The following is a 21,200-nucleotide window of genomic DNA, read 5'->3' on the forward strand; positions in this document are numbered from 1 at the left end:
AAAAATTTAAATGAACAATAAAAATAATACCAATTTGCATTCTTTATTAAACAAATCGAATGTCATTTCTAACAATTTAATTAAATATTTTCCACATTAATATACAGCAAATGTATGAAAATGAGCGTATACAAATGTAATCTTTGAATCCATACCTCTAATTTGCATAAAATGAATGTACAAAGACAATAGAATATTTATTTTACTTCATTAATACAAGATAAAAGTAATTTAAAGAAAAATAATTAAAAAGAAAATTCGGGTATATAATGATTAGTAAGTTAAGTTTGAAAAAAAATTGCGTGAAATTTTGCGAAGGAATTTAAACTCATTTTTTAAGTTTGCTTTCGAGTACTTAATGCAACCATTAACCATATTATATTAGTATAATGATTGCAACGTTTAAACATTTTTCGCGAACAACGAACATGAGCTGAACGCTATGATATGTGCAGTGTTATTTATTTGTGTCATTTATTACAAATCTTTAAAAATGTGCCTAAAATAATTATATACTAAAAGCGATAAGTAATCGTTATTCGATAAGCAGTGCTGCCAACGCGTGCGAAATTTTCAAAAATGTTTAAGCCGCCACATTTAACTGTTGACCCTCTTGAGCAATGCAAAGTAACTGTACGAGCAGTTCACAATCTGCAAAGTAAATGAAATATGTTAATAATGAAATAAAACTAAAAACAACTATTCATACAGATGAAAATGTAGGCAAACTAAAACTCTGTGTATGATTTATGGTGCGCACCCAAAGCGGATCATCGAAGCGCAGCATCATCAGTAAACACATCTTGCGATTGTCCTTGTTCCAAGTAGTCCACTCCGAATTGTAAAGGGTATGACCCAAAAGCGAGCTCTGATAAGTGACCTCGTTGGCCGCATTGCAAACAATGAAGATTTGCAGCAGCATTGCAAACTGATACGTTACAATCTTCATGATGAAAGCCGTTTCGTCCGCGTGCGTAGACATTTCATAGAAGTTCGAAACGAGCACCAGAATGGTACAAAACAATTGCACCGAACCGGGAATTTTAATGAAACCATCCACCATATCCCTGAGTCGCTCAATGCGCGCATAGTAAACGCAACACTCCCGCAATTCCTTCGCTATGCGATGATCATCCAAAGGCGTCAGAGCAGCACCCAAATTCTCCAGCCGCATCGATAGCATCACCAACTGTGCACGCAAAAAGTTCAGCAAAGCCTGTGACATGGAATCGAAGGCAATGTTCAGCCAGCAAGTGGGCAGCAATGACAACAGATGATACGTGTAGAGAACGTAGTAACAACTCGAATTTGCCAGATCACAAGGCTCGTACATCACCAGCGGCAAGGCGCTGCTGTCCACAAACCATTGCATCACCAGTAGCAATGCGGCAGCCTGAATCGACATGGCACCATAGTAATTGCGCATATTGATGGCCATCTGAGCGGCACCTTTGAAAGTCAACGTTTCCTCCGCAGTTCTTGGCCTAAAGACGCTGGAATGCATCTCATCCAGCAGTTGAGCATGTTCCCGACGCCTCAGACGTATGCTGAGCAACTTGACCATGCAGGACATTTCGGTGGCAAACAAGAAGAACACTTGCATTATCACGGTCAGCTGATCGATGTTGGCCAACACGTGTATTGCGAAAAAGACCAACATGACCGACACAATGCCCAAGAAGAGCAAATAGCGCAGAAGATGCAACATCTGCTGCCGCTTTGTGGCATCTGGACGCAGTTGCCACAAGCCCAAAATCTCAAAATATCGCACCTGATACTTGTAGAAACTTTCGGTAATCTCTCGGTGCTCTGCGCGGTTCATCTTTGGTTCGCTCGGTTCAACAACTATTCAATGATAAAGCCTCTAACTTGTCGGCTTTTATAGGCGCAACTTATGCAAGGACAACGCAGGATAATGAGCTCTAATGAGGCGCCCTTATTATGGGCAAATTAAGTGCAGTACAGTGCAAAAAAAAAATCAACTCACCGAACTGAACAGCGCCAAGTCGAAGGCGTGACTCGCATTAAAGGTCCTTATGCGTATTGCGGTGTCCAGGCGTTGCATAAACATCAGCATCAGGCGTCGATTGGAACGTGACCAGTGCACCCAATTGCTCTTGTACAGCTCATGGGGCAGCTCAGTGCTACGCTGCACAATCTCACTGCCAATTGAAGATAGATCAAGTACATAAATACGGGTTTATTCCTTGAAACTTACCCGGCAAAGTAGCAGAGTATGAAAACCTGAATCAACATGCAGCTTTGGTAGATGAAAAACTTGAGAAAAACCAATTTGTCATCGGATAACTGCAAGAGAAATTAATGTACACTTAATTATATCTATATAGAAATTAATTTCTTGATTTATATGGAATTAATTTATTTAGAATTGGGTCAATTTTCTTAATTATAATTGAAATTATTTGTATTATCAAAGAAAATAAATGTTAAGGGTGCGATTTAATTTAGTTCATGTATAATGCAACGTAAATAAAGTCTTGTTTTGCTATTTGATATAATTCTTTATGTTTCGAATTTAAAGTTTAGATTGTAATAAAATTATAAAGAAGAATAGTGATTAGCAATTTGTTTCTAGCTTTTCTTTTCTGTAAAGTTTAAAAAGACAGTAAGACAGAAACAAATCTACATAATGGCATTTTTTGCATATTACATTTTGTAAGTTGATCGCTTGATTATTTTTGTAAAGTAGAGTATAGCAAACACTTCTTTAAATCTTTTCTATTTTTCTGTAGTATTCGTTTTTGTACATAGTACATGCGCACAAAGTTATGGCTGCACACTGAAATAGCAGTTGTTAATTTTCTCCCAAGTAAATATGTATTTTTTGTTTAATGTTCCGATTAATGAAAATAAGTTGCATACTTTTCCAAAGACTTTTAAAAGACACTAAAATGTAATGATTAAATTAGAGATTGCCTTAATCGTCTACAAAAGATGGCTGTCAAGGCTATAAATTAGGATATTATTTCAGAAATATATGAGAAGTAAATGTGACAAACATTTTTATACTAAAAGAAACTATACTTTTGAGAATAAAAAGTGCTTTCGGATATGGGACTATATGTTATATTATAATATAACAAATTGATGCTAATTTTGTCAACGCAAAGTTCATTGATTCCAAGTTGAATTTCTTAGGCTGCCAACTCAATAGTTTCTAAATATATTAAACATATCTTAGACAACACTCTTAACTCACCAAGGACATGGCATAGAAGTTGGCTGTCAGCACCAGAACCGAACAGAATATCTGCGATGATATGGGCTTGTAGATGAGTGCTTCGATATTGGCAGACAGCTCCACAACTCTCATGTAATGCTCGATGCAATGCTTAAGCTGATCTCGCAGCGGCAACTCAACAATCTCGTCACAATCGTATCCCAATCTCTGGAGTCGCAATGCCAAAATATCCAATTGGCACTTGATGAAGATGAACATGGAACAGCAGAGGGAATCAAAGCATATGTTCACGAAGCAGGACAACGATAAGGCGACACATTGATACCAATACATGAAGATGTAGCCAAAAGTCCCCCGTTCCGCGCTAAATGGATGATAAGTTGCCAACGGCAATTGCGTATTATCGATGGCATATTGAGTGATCAGAAGCATTGTCAAAGCCGTCACTGAAATGATGCCATAATATTTATAGAGAGCATAGCTAAGTTTTCGGGCTGCCACAAAGATCAGCTCCTCCTCGGCATCCTCGGGTCGAAAGTGTGCGGCATGAAGATCCTCAAAGAGTTGCAACAAAGCCACATTGTTCACCTTGACGGAATAAACCTGAAATATATATGGAAAATAATACTTGGTTAACCCAATATAGCTTTAAGTTTTTTCATTAATATTCCATAAGAGATTCTGGGTTAAAATGCTGCGCGAATCTATGATAAATATTTCGTAAGTAAAATGATGAACATATCATACAACTGAGTGTGCTAATTAAATAATACAATAATTAATAAATAGTAAAAAAAAAACTTTAAACTATAATGTAATATTTTGTTGATCTTAAATTAATATTTTTCGTCTTAAAACTTCAAGATTTTGTTTCTCTTATTAATAAGAACTTGGGTCTATTATCAAGATGTCTTTTCAAACATTAAAAATTTCGTGGTCTTCAAGAACTTTTTAGACCGAAATTCTTAGTACTAAGACTTGATTTTAGGACCACTAAATTTTGATTTAACAAATTTTTTTTCAGTGAAGAGATCACTTCCTAGGTAACTCACCTTGTGTGTGTAAGCCAAGCAAGTGGCTAGCACAAAGAATCCCTTAACTATCTCATTCATGTTGCCAATATTAATGACAATGTGCAGCATCAATATCAGATTGAAGAGCATTATCCAGAAACTGAAAACGTGCCAGAAATGTATGCTATGCATTAAACGTTGACATCTCGTCTTCTGCGGCCATATTGAGTAAAAGTTCAAAATTCTTTTTTGTCCTTCATAAAAAACTTGCACTTCGCTATCGAAATTCAGCGTCATTACGTTGGAGTTTCTTAGTTACGACTGTTGCGGGTCTTGAGGTGCCCAAGGGCTTTTAAAGCGCATTGCGTAAATGATTAAAAAGTCGTTAGGCATTTTAATTGAGCTGAAATTTGCACTAATCGATGGTCACATATTAAATTTAAATCTCAGCTATCAAAATATTCAATTTGTGTAAATTTGGTTTATGCGGTAATAACTTGTTAGTTATCCCTGGTTAGAATTGGTTTAATTTACTTTACTTTAAGCAATGATAATTCTAGAATTAAATGACTTTTGTCACTTGATTTTGAACCTTTTAAACCTTGCAATTACAAGAATAGTACAATCAAATTTTAAGTTGATGAAGCTAAATAGAATATTTGTCATGAATGATAACAACAGTATTTACATTTCCTGAAAATTTGGTTCCGATTAGATAAACCATAGCATTTGGGAAATTTCAATAATTTTTCGATATATTATTTTTGTGTATTGTTAGAACATGTTTTCATTTGAATATTGGTATTGGGTAGCATCCGTTTTGTTAGAGTTAGATGTATTAAACTAACTAATAATTAAGGCTAATTCTAGAATTGAATGACTAGTTTTACAATCCTTTCTAATAATTTGTTTTCTAAGAATTCTAATAAAGTCAAATTTTAGGTTAGATAAGCTAACAATGAAATTTCTTTATACAGGATTTTGGTCGTCCTTAAAAGTGTAATATCCGTTTTGTTAAAGTTTAATACAACTTTAAGTAATGTTAATTCTAGAATTTAATGTCTAGCATTACAAGCTTTCGTGGCAATTTTTTTTAAATACCGATCTTTCTTAAAAATTTGAATAATTTTAGTACAGTACAATTTTAGATTAGATAAGCTAGGATTTAGGTCGTCCTGAATATATAATATATTTCAGCTAAAATTCATTGTATGATTATGAAAAATTTTAATTTTGAATTTCAAAATGCAATACTCGTTTCCTGTTATAAATTTTTCAAAAATTAGAATTGTGATTGTGGAAACTAGGTCGACTATTTTTCACAGTGTTTGCAACCCAATCGATTGCCTAATGCGCCTGTGAACGTTAAATAAAAATACTAAATTATGCAAAGAACAATTTGTGTTAGGGAGGCGGCCAATTAAATTGCAAAAACAAAAAAACACAAATTCAACAAATTTGCGAGAAGCAATAAATGTGAATAATTTATGATTATCAATTTGATTGATAAAGATAAATACTATTACTCACTGTTTTGATTTAAAATTGAAATTTTTCTGGATTGCAGCAAAATATATATCCTTTCTCGGAGTCTTGCCATAAGTAGAATGGACAAGAGACAGCCTGACAAAAGTCAGGCACACTTGGCGGATTTCTTTGGAAGACGCTGTTGAAGGAAAGAAATACATAGATTCTCTTGCCACTTGCGACATCTCTGACCACTTTATAGATCCATTGTGGAACTGGCAACTTTGAGTTGTACAAATAAACTGGGCGATCGTAGCCATTCACATCGGCTAAGTTTAACACATCGATGCCACCAGTTTTGATATGAAATGGAGATGATCTGGGGATTTGACTGCGCACCCAACGCTCAATCTTCTCCCAGTTGCCATCGTTGATGGATTTACACTGCGGCACAAAGTTGATGTAGCGAAAGGTGCTCGACATTTGATCGACAAATAGAAAATCCGCTGAGGCAACCAAATGACCACGATTGATGATCAAATGATAAGGACTAGGCCAATATTTTTGTTCATTGCCAAAGATGGAGCAGAAGACACGGTAAATATTGCTCTTTATATAGGATGTGCCTTCGGCTGGTGTCACAATCTCATCGGTGGTGACGTCCACAAATGGACGCCGCGGAACTGCATGAAAGACGAATCAGAACAGCATATAGAATCATCTACTCACGCTTACAATAGGACTTGTAATAGACATCGCTCTCGGCGTACAAAACGCGTCCGTTCGTAGCATCGTAGCAGGATCGAAAGAGTTCCAAGTGGGCTCCATTAATCTGATGGCCAATCGAATACATTTGCCCGGCACATTCATTGTCACGCACAGGTTTCGCATTTGCCACCATTGGTTTGGAGCACCGCATGGGAAAACGTGCTGAAAATTGGCCATCATCCTGACATTGAGCCTCAATCACATCTCCGCCATGGCAAAACATGTGAAGCGTTAATCCGCTGGGCACAGTTTCTGTGCGCAGCAATTGATAAGCTCCTGCTTCATCACGATATGTAAATAGACGATTTGTGACCTCAACCATATTCGAATTAATTTTACAATCCCCTTTAATGCCTGCATTCAATTCAAAATTATTCTTTATCTAATTTTATTGCATTTCAATGGCATTTACTTAGCGCGAATGTCAGCAAAACAATAAATTGTATTAAGAAATAAATCTTCATAATTATTTTGGACTTGTTAATTTTGAACAGAAAGTTGCCGAAAAAAAATTGTACAACTAAAATTGAAGCCCCAGGGGGAAAACCCAAATTGAGTCAGAGTTGCTAATGAACGATTACGTTGAATTTGATAATCGTTATCGATAACTCTGATTTCGATTTTTCTTTTTTGAATAAAAACACAGTATCGGTGGATTTTTCTTTTTTTGACAGTCCACTCTTGGATAACACTTTATTGCTTCTATCACATACAATAGACAAGCTGGATAAGTAAAAACAATAGATGTTGTTTGGTTGTTAGCTGAACTCTCATCCGACATTCGTTGTTGTTGTTCGATTTATCGTGGTACTGTACTTTGAATGTGGTAATCATAATTTCTTTTTGTTGTGTGGTTTATATTATAAACATATTCTAAATTTATATATATCTTTTTTTTTGGGTTTTTAATATTTTTTTGTTTTTTTTTTATGTGGTATTTTTTTTAATTTTTTCTACTTCAAATGTTTTGCAACTGTTTCATACGGATATCGTGTTGCGGTGTTTATGTGATAATATATATGTTGAAACAAATATATAAACGTTATTTACGTAGGTGCATGATGTTAGAAAATAAAATAATAAGAACTTAAATACATAAAACATACAGCATTAGATACAAAAAAAAAAAGAAATTAAGAACAGAATGCTATGCAAAAAAAATGGAATGGAAATGGGAGATAATGGATGAAAATAGCAAATAAACAAACGGGGAGAAACTGATAAAAGAAAATAAAAGCATTTCCAATATCGAAATCATATTATTTAAGGGGAGAGAAGGTGATCTTTGATCTGTTATAACTTGCTCAAAATTGCTGCGCGAAATCTCCTACAAATTGAAACTTACATAGAAAATGATATCATATATGATCAATATGTATATATCTGATGTGTAATTGTAATACGTGTGTGTTATTCGTAAAATATTGAATAGTTAGTTTAGTGATTAAATGCTAAAAACTATACTTTTCATTTGAATTCTCTTTTCATTCATTCACATTCTCTAGGCAAACTTTAACAAAGGCAATTCTACAACTAAACATATTTGTTGTTTGTTCAATTATTATCCTGCTTATTGATCAATTTCAATACAACTTTGCCCGCCTGCACATCCAATGCATAGAGGCTGCCATCCTTGATCTCATTGTTGAGCACCTCATCGGTGATGCTGACATGAACGCCAGACGGTCCCGAAATGTACACACAACTCTTGTTCACCTCGTTGAAGATGTTCGACCCGCTGCCGGAGAACTTTGAATGCATGCCCCAATTGTTGTAGAGTGCAGCTGCAGCTGCCACGCCTCCATTCTCCATACCTCCAGCGGAGCCGCCCTTGGCCATGAACTCGTAAAAACCAGGTAACTTGTAAAGCTTCTGCTGCAGCTCTTTGGCCGTGTTGGAGAGCAAATATATAGCATTGAAGCTGCAGCCATCCATGCTGGCGTAGAGAGTCAGACGTGGTGCAATTGTTCTGCAAGCAAGTGAGGAAAAGTTTATTAATTGAGAAAGCAAAAGTCATTTAGAAGAAGATTTCATAAAATAAATAAAACTTGATCTGAATAAAGCAGCTGGAAGTATAACTAACAAATGTTAAGGAAAAGTTAATAAGCTTGTCAAAAGGAAAACAGTCGTTTCAATAATCAGAATCGCAATCAATCTGTATAGCATAAACAAAACTTGATCTAGGTAAAATTGTTGGAAGTATTTCTAACAAATTTTAAAGAAAAGTTAATAAGTTTGTGAAAAGGAAAACAGTCGTTTAGAAGAAGAGTTTTCCTAATGAAAATCGTACTGTATTTGTGCAGTATAAACAAAACTTGAATTGTGTAAAATGGCTAAAAAATTTAAGGAAAACTAATTAGTTGGTCAAAAGGAAAACAATTGAGATAGCAAAAGCCATTTACAAGAAGGTTTCAATAATCAAAAACTTGATTTATGTGATCAAAAGGAAAATAATTGAGACAGCAACAGTCATTTAGAAAAAGTTAATTATTTGATGAAAAGGAAAGCAATTGAGAAGTGCATTCGATTAGGTTTTCATAATCAGAATAGCACTCAATTTGTGCAGCATAAACAAAAATTGATCTGCGTATAGTGGGTTGAAGCATTTTTAACAAATTTGAAGTCTTTAACAATCGAAGAAACATTTCCATATCGTTTCATACTATAAAAGCTTGTTAAAGTATAGACAAACAAGTGCGTTGAAAGCTGTTTTATAACTTAAAGAGCTTTTGCCAAAGTTTGCATAAACTTAATCCGTGCAAGTTTCTTTTTTTGTTATATTCCAGTCACTTACTTAGCGCGCAGAATATTATACATGCGTATGCCATCGGCTAGTCCACAGATTTGTATCAGATCCTCCTTGGACATGCTGCAAAAAGGTAGAGAGCATAAGCTATTTGTTGGAGAAATGAAGCAAAAGCTCACTTACCGCAAAATATCGGCGCCCGAGAAGTGGGCAAAAGTGGTGAGATAGGCCGTCAGACGATGTTGGGTCAGCCATTGTGTCACTTGTGCTGGCATCGATTCCGGCATTATGTTCTGATTCTATATAGCAAAGACCGAATTCAATTAGTGAATTTATTCTGTGTGTGTGTGTTTGTCTACATACGTAATCATCCATATCCGCTGGCACATGCTGCGGCGATACCATGTTTGTGGCATCCATTAGTTTCAATGTTGGCGAATTTGTTGATGTCACTGAATTGATTGCAATTGGACTGCTGCTGGTCGCCGGTGATGCGCTGCTCGCAAATGGCAGCATTCCATCGTATTTTGGTATATGAACCGGCGAATTTGGCCACAATTTCATACTGCAAACAAAAAGAGTATAGTTTAGTGGAATATTTTACAAATTGGAATTATTTTTATTACAAATTCGTTGCAGTATTGTGTGATAGTATTTGTTGTGGCAACGACAGGCGTGATCCTTCAGATACAAGCGCATGTTCACGAATGCTCTAAGGGCCAACAAAATCAAGTCAACAAGATATAGATACACAACACTCTCACACACACACTAACACACATTTGCGCTCATTTTACTCTCTTGCCACGCTCTCGCCTCGCTCTCTCTACAATTACGCTCCGATTTGTATGGCTTATATGGCATAAGCTTGTCATTTGATCCATCCATTGTTGTGGTTGATTAAACCTTATATAAATCTGTTCAGTCAGCCATTAGTAATTTTTATTGTTATCTGACCTTCAGCAAAACAATTTTGCAGACTCTTCAAAATCATTCAAAATTCGATGAGCTATCACTACAATCAATTCAGCTTTTTGCATTTGCTTCATATGGTTTCCAATTTTGGATTTCCAATAATAAATTCAATCCCTTCGAAACTCTTAAATTATGCTAATTATTTGAGCAAAGAATTTTTCGCAAGTAAATCATTAATTCAAGCAATACACGACTAACAGTCACCCTGTTTTTATCCATTTATTCATAAATATGAATCATAATTTGTGTATTTTTATAAAGCTAATATAATATATTATTTAAAATTTACATCTTTAGACTTAAAAGAATTTAGATTTTTATATAAATTATTGACTTAAAAGATTCTCAATTCTACATATTTAATAAACATAACAGAAAAACTTCTTTTTCTTAACTGTTTATCACTATCTATTATAAATATCTTAGGTATTATTCATGTACAACCGAATAACAAGTTCAAACAAAGTTTGTCTCTAATATAAATAAATATCATATATATGTAATATAAATACTCTCAAAGCCCCTCATTTAAATGCACAGACAGGGTAGTAAAAACCGGTTAAAAGCCGTACTAAAAATAACTACGAATTTGTTTTTATTGATTTTGCAGCGCAAAAAAACGAGACCGGTTCGAGAGCTAAACAAATTACAGAAAGAAAACTCATTGCCAGACTATCTCTCTCACTCTATCTCTCTCTCTCTTCAAAAGCAATAAGAGAGCCGGCAAGCAAAGATCCTGAATTTTAGTGAGAGTAAACAAAGAAATTTCCGGTCTATTTGCGCTCTCTCTTTTTCAACGCATCGATCGATTTGCGAATGAAAGAAAAACAAATAAAGCCAAGTGATTTCATTTTGATTTGTTTGATTTCCATAACATTTCGGGAGAATTCCATTAACATAGTTCGAGTGCTCATTGAATTAAGTAAACAATACTAATACTATATATTATATGTTTGTTGAAATGGGGAATAGAAATGGGCAGTCAAAAGGCATTACGTATACGAGGGGGAGTGAACTTGAACTCGCCTCGTGTTATGCAAAGAGTTGAGGCTACAATTTCCCTTGTAATTTACTATTTAGCTGAGAAACGTGTCCCAAACGGTTCCCTAAATACTTGACTATAATAAACATATATATAACATACGGCGGAGAAAATGCGCAAAATAATTTGAAGCAATTGCTGGATTGGATTTGGATTGATTGTGGCTGGCGCGCATCGAACAACAGAATGATTGTAATTAATTAAAGACAATTGATCGATACTCACTATTCGGGACTGTAGCAGCCGGTTGTTGTGGTCGCTGGCGTTACCAGATCCAATGATATATCATTCATGATGGTGCACTCGTAGCTGGGCTGGAATTTCTCCTGCTCGGCCTGTGGACGCTTTTGGATCTTTTCGCGATCTTGCTTATGCTTGCGATCGGCGCCCTTCAGCTTGAATACCTGTTGATCCAAATGGTTCTCAATGAATATTCGAGGAGTGGAAGTGAGTGGAAGAGTGGAAGGCGACTCACCTTAATCTGACAGGCAGCTGCATGCACCGCCTGTTTGCCGTTGAGTGCGGCAAGTGCGGCAATGTTGCCGCTGCTGCCACTGCCGCCATTTCCCGCCGCACGATTGTCGGGTGTGCCGGGTGAAGTGATTGTTAAGTTGTTAGTGTTGTTGTTGTTGTTGTTGCTAGTTGTTGTACTGCCATTGTTGTTGTTGTTGCTGCTGCTGTTGCTATTGCTGCTGGTGCTGCTGCTGCTGCTCGAGCTGCTGCTGCTGTTGTTGTTGTTATTGTTGTTGCCACCGCTGCTTGTCGTCGAATTTTCTATATAAGTTTCAATCTGTAGTCGAAATGGAACACCCTTTTCGCCGCCGTGCTTCTTTGGTGTAAATTCAGTTGATATGCAATTGACCTTGATGTAAACACCGACCTCCTTCAATGGATCCCAGAAGATCTCCACCGTATTCAATGAATTCGAGCTCAATGGCTGCGACACATGACACAAGCCGTATGAGAGCGGAACATCCACTTCAATGATGCGATCGCCAGGACGTGATTGTTGCCATTGTTGCATCTGCTCACGTTCCATGAACTGCAATCGACGCTCATGGAAACAGATTTTGATAACGCTCTGCAAAAGAGAGTACAAAGTTCAGATTACAATTTACACATTGAGCTTACTTCAAGATACTTTTCAAACATTGTCAACTGTGGATGCGCATGCCTCAAGTTGTTTTGCGTACAAATTAAGTTTAATTGGGGCATATTAAAATCAATTAACATCCACACACACTCATAACTTTAATATTTCAATATGCCACATAACTGCCCTCAGTCGCTGTCTCAGTCGCAGTCGCAGTCGCTTCCTGCGTCTCCGTCTGCGTTGACTGCGCTGCCGTCATCGCACAATCATCATACTATATGCCTATCTAGCTCGACTGCTGCACGTATGTATAGTCAACGAGTCTTAATAGAAACAACCATAACAATAACTCAGTCAATTTACACAAATTTTTCTCTTGCAATTTTTCGCAAATTAGTTTGAACTCAACACATGACTGAGAAAGCAACGAGGAAAGGCATTTAAATCTTGTCGCGACAGTTATGATTTATACTTTTGTACAGATTATCATTTCGAATTTTGCTCCTTCTTGCTTACAGCACAAAGCGCACTCGACATTTCGCTCACCTTCAAAATCTTATCACGATAGAACGATAAATCTCCAATTTTCTTCAATTTGATCTCATAGCTTTGACCCTGATTCAGATAGGTCAAAGTCTCCTCGTTGTTCTTTGTTGCAATCGAGGTGGCCGCTGCCAAAATGTACTGGAATCTATAGCAAAGGAGAAGACAAAAGTTCAGTTTAATATAGTATATAATAAGTAAAACTTGGCAGATATAATTTGATAAATAAATAAGACAATTTCGAATTTCGCTAAAAAAAAACTTCCTTAAGAAAAAGTGCTCAAAATTTTTCAATTCAATTCTTATTATACTTCATTTTTAGTATATCGTATTAATAGTAGTATTATTTTATATTACACTAAAGAAAATAAATTCGATTCAAGATATAAAGATCAAATTCAAGAGCTAAACAAATATGAAGAAAATCTTTAGTTTTGAAAATCCAAATTAAATTTAAATATTTTCATCGAAAAAACTAAAACAAACCGAAGTTGGTAATCACTTAATGTATTAGGAAGTAAAGCCAACTTTTCCCTTTGTTTCAAATTAAACTATAAAATTTACGATAACATTTCTATTTTCCTTAAGAGATTAGACACACAATTAGCCTTACTCAAATTACTATTTATCTCGACTTATTTCGCTACACATTCTTCTAAAACAAGTCAATATTTTGTCGCTCTCTTAAATGATTTAGTTAGCCGAGCATCTCTTACTTGTTATCCTCTGCACGTGCGGCACCGCCCGATGAGGATGGCTCTATCTTGGCCTCCTCGACAACGCTCAGCTGCTGCTGCAATCCCGAGCGTGCTGTAATTGAATCAATTGAAATACATTCCATTCGTTGAAGATGCAAATGTATCTCGTCATCTTTTTACTTACACGCCTGTGCATAGGCCTCAATGCCAGCTGCCGATTTGCCTTTCTCGGCGCCATTTCCATTTCCATTGGCATTGCAATTCAGTTCAAAGTCCGTTGCGGCTGGCGAACCCTGCGGCGAGCCACAGCCACAAATGTTGACCGAGTTCAACTCATGTTTGCCCGTTGCCCCCGTTGCTGTGTCCTGAGCACGCTGTGGCGAATGATTGGCATCGCCCAATGGCGATTTGTCGATCTTGCCAATGTTTACCACAGCAGCAGCAGCAGCAGCGGCGGAATTGCCAGTGCTTTGATCCTTGGGACTTGGCTTGAGCTGCTCCGTTTGCGGCTCCTGTTTGAGAACCGTCAGGCTCGGGGAGAACGATAAAAAGTTCTCACTGCAACGATAATAACGATATTAATAACCTGTTTTTTTTTTATTTGTTGATATTTCACAGCACTCACTTGTTCAAATATGAGTTGCTATTAAACTCTGCGTTCAAATCGAAGCCTATGTCGTCGCTCCAGCTGCTGCGACCTGTAAAACAACAACAACAACAAAACAAATTGTCGATTACATTTTTGAAATCAATAAACATTTATACTAAAACTTGAGACTGTCAATAGATAACATATTTTGGAGTGAGTCAAGTCTATTAATAATATAATAATATTTGTATACCCTCTATCCATAGGGTTAAAAAGTAATATAACTTTGTGGAAATGTATGTATGTAAATGAGAGAAGGAAACATCTCAAAACTCATAAAGAATGAAAAAAGAAAAAAATAGCTTTGTAGAGCAAATAACGCCCACTACAATCAGGTCTTATTTGCTTCGATTGATAATGTGGTACATTTATACTTTATGGCTTATTTTGAATATAACCTTTGGTATATTTTGTACTTTAGATATATTATGAATGTACACAAAATTCATATACCAAAGATAGCACTTGGTATATATTATTATTTTTCGATATATTTTTGGATATTTTTTAGAATACGGTTGTATTGAAAATAAGTAACGGGTATCGCACACTAAATTTTTGGTATTTTTTCTAATGTTTGGTATACTGTAAATTTAGTGCAAAATCGATATACCAAATATAGCCTTTCGTATATTTTGTACTTTGGGGTATATTTAAATTTAGTAAAATATCAATATACCAAGTATAGGCTTCGGTATGCATAAGTATATTTGCGGTATATTTTTAAAATAAGGTTTCATTGAAAATGGGTAACGGGTGTCTCACAGCCGAGGGTACTCGACTGAAGCTTTCTTACTTGTTTACAATGAACTTGTGTCAGAACTATGGCCTATTATGTAGCGCCAAGATAAGGCAAATCTAAGTTAAATATTCTACGAATAATAATAGCAATTACATATATTATTCCATTTGCGTTTCAGAAACTAAACTTATTCAATTAATTCAAAATCTTTGCGGTTTAAAAAATAACACATTTTATTTACTAGAGCAATATAAAACTCTTCTTTTCTCAGAAATAACTAAATATATACAACTAATTATAATATCGTATCAAATAATATTACTAATACGCCCCTATAGCCGTAGGATATTTATATTTCTTTTTATTTAATATTCTCAGCGACAAAATACAACTTAATTAAAGCGAATGAGTAATGATCTGTTGAGTAATTAACAAAGATACATCTGCCTGTAATAACTATTTGTAATTCTTAGATCTGAATGCATGCATATATCAAACGAAAATTGAATTGAAAATTTTAAATTTATGGCAATTAGTTCAGACATATCGCGAGCCTCATGACGCAAATGATGACGATTAAATATTTTCGACTGAAGCACGCTTCATTCAGATACAATCGGTAGTTACTGTTTTTATACCCTGTAAAGAGGGTGGGGGTGGGCATGTTGAACTTAGATAAGAGATTTTCCATATAATGGCATAAGAATTTCGAATAGATATTCAATGAATGAAGCTTAAATTTAGTCTCACTGATAAAACATGTTTACTTTTTTTGAGGTACTATAAAAATCGCAAATGCGAAAGCATTTTCCAAGCAATAAAATTTACATTTTCCAGCTAAGAGTGCGCGATTTAGTCAACCTATTTGCACTTTAGAAAGTTGGAGGACTGTTCACACGGCTTGCTAATTTGTCAACAATAAAAGAGGAAATTGTTTCAAGTAATTGCTCAAATGTCAATCGATACAATTTCAAGAGCATAGCCCCGACAGAAAATATAATGCCAAATTGAGGATAGCCTCGCCTCGATTCGATTTGAATTTCGAACTCATGTTATATAAACGATAGAAAGAGAATAATGTTTTTTGCACTTGTATGCCTCAATTTTAAGGCCCAATTATTATTTGCTGTTAAAAAAAATTAATTGAATAGTTGTGACTAATTGTTGCTGAAAAAGTACATAAAACAAAAACTAATTAAACAATCGGACAATTGGTTGCAAACAATTTTCGTGTGTTTCGAGTGTTTCGTTTTTCGATTCGTTTTCAGTGGGTTTTAAGTAAAAACGAAATTGCTTTAATTACGGGTTCTACAAAACGTCGACAATTTAGCGGTCTTATCTGCGGGCATTTGTCGTTGTTGATTTCATATTTGTTGATAAGCCATCATCACGAGCATTGCGATAGGCCCCGACTCTGACTCTCTCTCTCTCTCTTTCTCTGTTTAACCCCCTCAATCGCTTACATCTCTCTCTCTCTCTCTCTCTTTCTCTCTTTACATGTTCAGCTTGTAAAGAGTTTAAATTATATGGCTAGACATTTAGTACATATTTGTGTATCAGCATTTGTTGAATTCAACTGTTGCGACTGTAATTAGGCCAATGACAAAACTCTGTTTGACCTTTGCGTGATTTCAACCCAATATTCAAGAACTTGTACAGTCATGTATCCAAGCGTAGATCTTTCATCTTAACTTGAACTGCCTGGAAGGGGGCGTGTTTCGTTTTCGGCTGCATTGGAAAATTCCCAGAGCTTCTTTTCTTATATACAATCATAAAAGCCATAAAAAGTGCCCATAAAAGCAGCTTGTTCTATTCTTACTCAGCTCTAATAATTAACACCGTGTCTTGCACATATGTGTTAACTTAATTACATGCCTCAAAGCTAAGCTAATAAATACAACAAGTTGGAAGAGCAAAGTTCGCTTTGATTCAAAACAAGAACTGCAAATGAATTGCAGTTGAGGAGAGTACACAAAAAATGTATAAATACAATTTTAGAACACATTTCATTCAAGCAAATTATATTTCCTCGTTTATTTCTAAGATATGCTTTAAGCCAAGAAAAAAAATGAAAAAGGTTTTGTACCTAACACATTTGTTGGCCGTATGACGACTATTTAATTAAAATTTAAACGTTGAATCACGAAATGCTCAATAAAAATCAATTTTATGAGCTGCACACTTGGATATCAATCAATTAGCAGATTCATTTTTGTTTTATGAAACAATTAGCACATTAAAATAAGATCAAGACTAGAGCAAAAACAAATCGGGTGCATTTCAGCCCTGTAAAGGTAGACAAAACTACAATATTGTATATTGGACTCTACAAAAACCTTAGCCAGATGCAGATACAGCTTGAGATACAGATACAAATCGAGTGATAGATACAGATACAGTGATAGATCCTCCCGCTAATTAAACGCGGCGTCAAATTACACATTGCGCAGACGCAAAATACCTAAAAAACCGGTTATTAAATTGTTGTTAATTTACTTCTTTTTTAACTAAACTATAGTATAAGTTCTCTCTCTCTCTCTCTCTCTCTGTCTTCGCCTCTTTGTGTCTCTCATTCTATTGACCATCATTTTGATGGCGTCAAAATACGCAACTGTCAGTCAAGTTGTTTTCAACATGTTAAAAATACATTTCTCTTAGAATTGTTTATAATCATTACTTAAGCATTCTATTTTTCGTTTCCTCTAGTTTATGTGAGTAGTTCATTCATTGTTCTATGATTATTATTAAATATCATGCTTTGTAGTTTCGTTTAAGCAATCACTGGGAAGTGTGAGAAGTTTGGTTTCATATCTAATCTTAGCTTTTAAAGGTGTTTTTTGATTTATTGTTAACTTGTAAGATTATTAAAGAATGAAAATTAACAGATTGTAAAAAAGTTAAGTTTTATGTAAGTTTATTGGAAATACATTGGTAAAATATAAATGAAAATGAAATGAATAAAATAATAGTATACATTAGAGGTGGAGAACAATCGATGGCTCAAAATTGACTATCGACGAATATCGATGGCCCCCACTATCGATAGTTCTCCAACTCCAGTAAACATATTACAACTATTTACTATGTACAATAAATAACAAAAATTTACTCCCAATTGATAAACCACTAAAAATCACTTGGATTATGCTGAAACTCTTCAAACTGTCAGACAGATAAGATAAATTCTGAATTTGGCACAAAACTCTTGAAAATGTTTTCATGCTTATTTTAAAGTCAACAAATTTGTTGAAAACAATATGAATGGATATAGATTAAAGATAGTGTCGTTACCTGAATGCTTCTCTCTCTTGTGTTTATCCTTCTCGTGCTGTTGCACCTTATTGGGTAAGTCGCCAGATTGTGTTGTCGGCGAATTTTCACTTTGACCGATATCTAATGAGTCCCAATCCATTCGTCTTTTGCGTGAACCACTGTTGGAGTAAATTGTTCTAACGTCGATTATTTGGGGTCCTGGCGATTCCTTGGACTGTGCGTCTGCAGCAGAATAACGAACCGAATCAAAACGTTACAATTAGCCAATTGCATATTTGGTTTTGATGATGGGATTTCTTCTGGGTGAGTTTGGGTGAAACGAAATCTGTGCCTTACCTGTCCAAGATTCCTCAGAATTCGGTGGTGAGTCAACAAAGTTAATCACTTGCTCATAATCCGATCCAATATGCTGATGATGATAGCCGCTGATAAAATGACGATTTTGGACCTAGAACAGAAGCCACAATGCACATGAATTTTCACACGAATATTCACGGAAAACGTAAGTCAACTAAAAACTACACAACATTTGACACGATTGTCTAAGGAAAACTTTCCAAAACTGAACATTTTCGAAATTTATAGAGCACTCGTTCCACAATTAAAAATGTCTACTCTGCCTCGACTACATTATCGCTTTTGTCTACATTTAATAAAAATTGTGGTATAGGGGTCCGAAACCTTGCTGATAATACAGAAACGCCAGACTAAGCGCACATTTGAGAGAATCGAGCCTATTAAGGCTCAGCTTTCGGGGTGAGAGTTAAGAAAATTCGAATCTGAATCGATTCATTGCATTTCGCTCGTCTATATTGTAGATTGAGATTTTTTATATTTTGTTTACGCCACATGTGCGTTCATAATATTTGATTTCATTTTATTGGCTTCGGAGAAAGATAAGCTCCGGGAGAGAGTGTAAATAATAACCATACAAGAGGACGACCTGTCGTTTTGTTTCAAGATAGCAAGAGAGAGTGAGAGAGCAATGGAAGCCGACAGTCTGAAGCTATTTATATAGTAAGTGCGAACAGAGCACAAGTATGTTTAAAGAGCCCATCTAGAGTCTAGGAGTCTAGATATAGTTTGTAAGTAGTTTCTATCTAATGACTGTCAAGTCGATTTATTTACGTAACATTCGCATTTGACAACATTGTTCGCTTGTTTGTTTACCTGTCTGTTGTTATACGATATCCTATTCTAATTGATTGTAAATACACAATTTAATTTCGTTCTAATTAAGCACTGAATCAAAATCATATAAACAATTAAAACTGGTGTGAAACTAGAACCCATTAAATCAATAAACCATTACTAAATTGGCATGATTTATATTTCTAGGGGAAGCTAAAAATATATATATATCAGTTATAGATAAAGAGTGCTATGATTAGAGTTCTATTTATCAAGATCAAGATAAAAATAAACATGAGATTAAAATTAAATTTAATTTTATATTGCCATATAAATTCCAAATGCAAAAGCGTAGAATACAAATTTAAGTTATTCATTATCAAAAATGTAAATCGCAAGAATTGAAAAGGATAGTTTCTTGCTGTTCAAATTCACAGCCACAATTGTTATTCAAAAATACCTACGTTAAAAATAAATTTTGTTCAAGAATAGCATTTTAAATTCACAGCCCTCTGAGATAGAATCACATTTTTAAATATTTCGACCTCTATTAATAATATACTTCGCAAAGAAAGTTTAGCGATCTTTTTAGTCAAAAAAAGTAAATCTACATTAAAAATATATTTCGCAATGAAAACTTGGTGCAGTTAAAATCCACAACCCTCTGAGGTACTACCGCATTTTTTTAATACTCCAACCTCTGTTTAAAATATATTTTGCAAAGAGGCTTACTACCGACTGTTTTGTTTAAAAATATGTGAACCTACATTTAAAATATATTTCGCAAAGAAAGTTTAGCGCTCTTTTTAGTCAAAAAAAAAGTCAACCTACATTAAAAATATATGTAGGTTAATATATATGTGTAAATATATGATCGCAAGGAAAACTCCTCTGAGGTACTACCACATTTTTTGAATACTCCAACCTCTGTTAAAATTATATTTTGCAAAGAAATTTTCTACCGATTTTTTTATTTAAAAATATGTGAACCTACATTTAACATATATTTCGCAAGAAAAATATGCTGCAATTACAATCCACAGCCCTCTCAGGTACTACCACACTTTTTAAAGATATCTATATCAAAGAACTTACCTGATTCAGATTTTCACCGTTGGTCTGGTGCGTATGTATGGTGTTGTTATTGTTGTTGGTGGTAGTTGAATTGTGGTTACTGTTATTATTATTTATACTATTATTATTATTTTGAAATTGATTATGGTTTCGACTCAAATTGTTGTTGAATTCCATTTGGTCAAAGTCGTTAAAGATGCTTAAATCGAATTTCGTTGAAGTGCGTTGTTGTGATGATTGTTGTTGTTGTTGTTGTGATGTTAAATGTAGCTGCTGTTGTTGTTGTTGTTGATGTTGTTGCAATGAATATTGTGGATCAAATATGCTTTGTAAATCCAAGAGGCCGGAATTTTGCGAAAGAAACGAAAGCGCCATTCGGTACGAAAACAATTAACGTTTTGAATTCGTCTTTTTTTTTCCTTTTCAGAGAATACAACACAAGAACCACAAACAATTCTTTATTTTTGAATACCGAAATTATTAAATATGTCGATTTGGTGAGTTTTTGGGGCTGGTATCCCGACCACAATTCCCGTTACGTATACGCACCGGATCAAAAGAAACACGGGGTTTTAGGGTGTATCCTTCCAGTTTTCGCCTGCAATTTTGTCAAGTTCTTGCAGCTTCTTCCCCCTTAATAATTGTGATTTTTTTTATTGGATTCTCCAATGGATGTTATTAACAATTAATGATTATAATGTGTATTATTCGAAGTAGAAAATAGTTAATGGGTTTTTGTTTAATATAAAGTATTTCAAATTTTATATATATTTATAATTATTTA

General features: G+C 34.9%; 3 protein-coding genes across 9 annotated transcripts; all 3 read right to left on the bottom strand.

The window, feature by feature from the left end:
• Nucleotides 1-309: 309 nt before the first annotated feature.
• Nucleotides 310-4,517, bottom strand: LOC133843899 (odorant receptor 46a). 5 transcript variants are annotated; one of them, XM_062277658.1, is made up of 5 exons: nucleotides 4,255-4,517; nucleotides 3,221-3,805; nucleotides 2,219-2,307; nucleotides 1,988-2,162; nucleotides 316-651 (listed from the first exon to the last, which is right to left on the bottom strand). In XM_062277658.1, exons 1-5 carry the CDS (start codon nucleotides 4,510-4,512, stop codon nucleotides 598-600), a joined length of 1,161 nt encoding a protein of 386 aa, XP_062133642.1. In that variant the 5' UTR covers nucleotides 4,513-4,517; the 3' UTR covers nucleotides 316-597. The 5 variants fall into 5 exon arrangements, with proteins under 5 accessions (XP_062133645.1, XP_062133644.1, XP_062133641.1 ...); XM_062277659.1 differs by lacking the exon at nucleotides 316-651 and adding an exon at nucleotides 1,796-1,922; XM_062277661.1 differs by lacking the exons at nucleotides 1,988-2,162; nucleotides 2,219-2,307; nucleotides 3,221-3,805; nucleotides 4,255-4,517 and adding exons at nucleotides 710-1,216; nucleotides 1,332-1,507 and having other exon boundaries at nucleotides 310-651.
• On the bottom strand, nucleotides 4,509-7,015 carry LOC133843900 (uncharacterized). 3 transcript variants are annotated; one of them, XM_062277662.1, is made up of 4 exons: nucleotides 6,863-7,015; nucleotides 6,418-6,804; nucleotides 5,746-6,365; nucleotides 4,509-4,630 (listed from the first exon to the last, which is right to left on the bottom strand). In XM_062277662.1, exons 1-3 carry the CDS (start codon nucleotides 6,912-6,914, stop codon nucleotides 5,755-5,757), a joined length of 1,050 nt encoding a protein of 349 aa, XP_062133646.1. In that variant the 5' UTR covers nucleotides 6,915-7,015; the 3' UTR covers nucleotides 4,509-4,630; nucleotides 5,746-5,754. The 3 variants fall into 3 exon arrangements, with proteins under 3 accessions (XP_062133646.1, XP_062133648.1, XP_062133647.1); XM_062277663.1 differs by having other exon boundaries at nucleotides 4,548-4,618; XM_062277664.1 differs by having other exon boundaries at nucleotides 6,418-7,015.
• Nucleotides 7,016-7,106: 91 nt separating this feature from the next.
• LOC133843897 (putative uncharacterized protein DDB_G0277255) lies at nucleotides 7,107-21,150 on the bottom strand. The gene is made up of 13 exons (XM_062277653.1): nucleotides 20,438-21,150; nucleotides 18,548-18,659; nucleotides 18,230-18,433; nucleotides 14,173-14,245; nucleotides 13,732-14,105; nucleotides 13,566-13,659; nucleotides 12,853-12,997; nucleotides 11,689-12,294; nucleotides 11,439-11,617; nucleotides 9,560-9,761; nucleotides 9,380-9,495; nucleotides 9,245-9,319; nucleotides 7,107-8,419 (listed from the first exon to the last, which is right to left on the bottom strand). Exons 1-13 carry the CDS (start codon nucleotides 20,789-20,791, stop codon nucleotides 8,005-8,007), a joined length of 2,949 nt encoding a protein of 982 aa, XP_062133637.1. The 5' UTR covers nucleotides 20,792-21,150; the 3' UTR covers nucleotides 7,107-8,004.
• Between the last annotated feature and the right edge of the window lie 50 nt (nucleotides 21,151-21,200).

The sequence above is a fragment of the Drosophila sulfurigaster genome, chromosome 3 (genome assembly GCF_023558435.1).
Source record: "Drosophila sulfurigaster albostrigata strain 15112-1811.04 chromosome 3, ASM2355843v2, whole genome shotgun sequence".
Lineage (NCBI taxonomy): Eukaryota > Metazoa > Arthropoda > Insecta > Diptera > Drosophilidae > Drosophila > Drosophila sulfurigaster.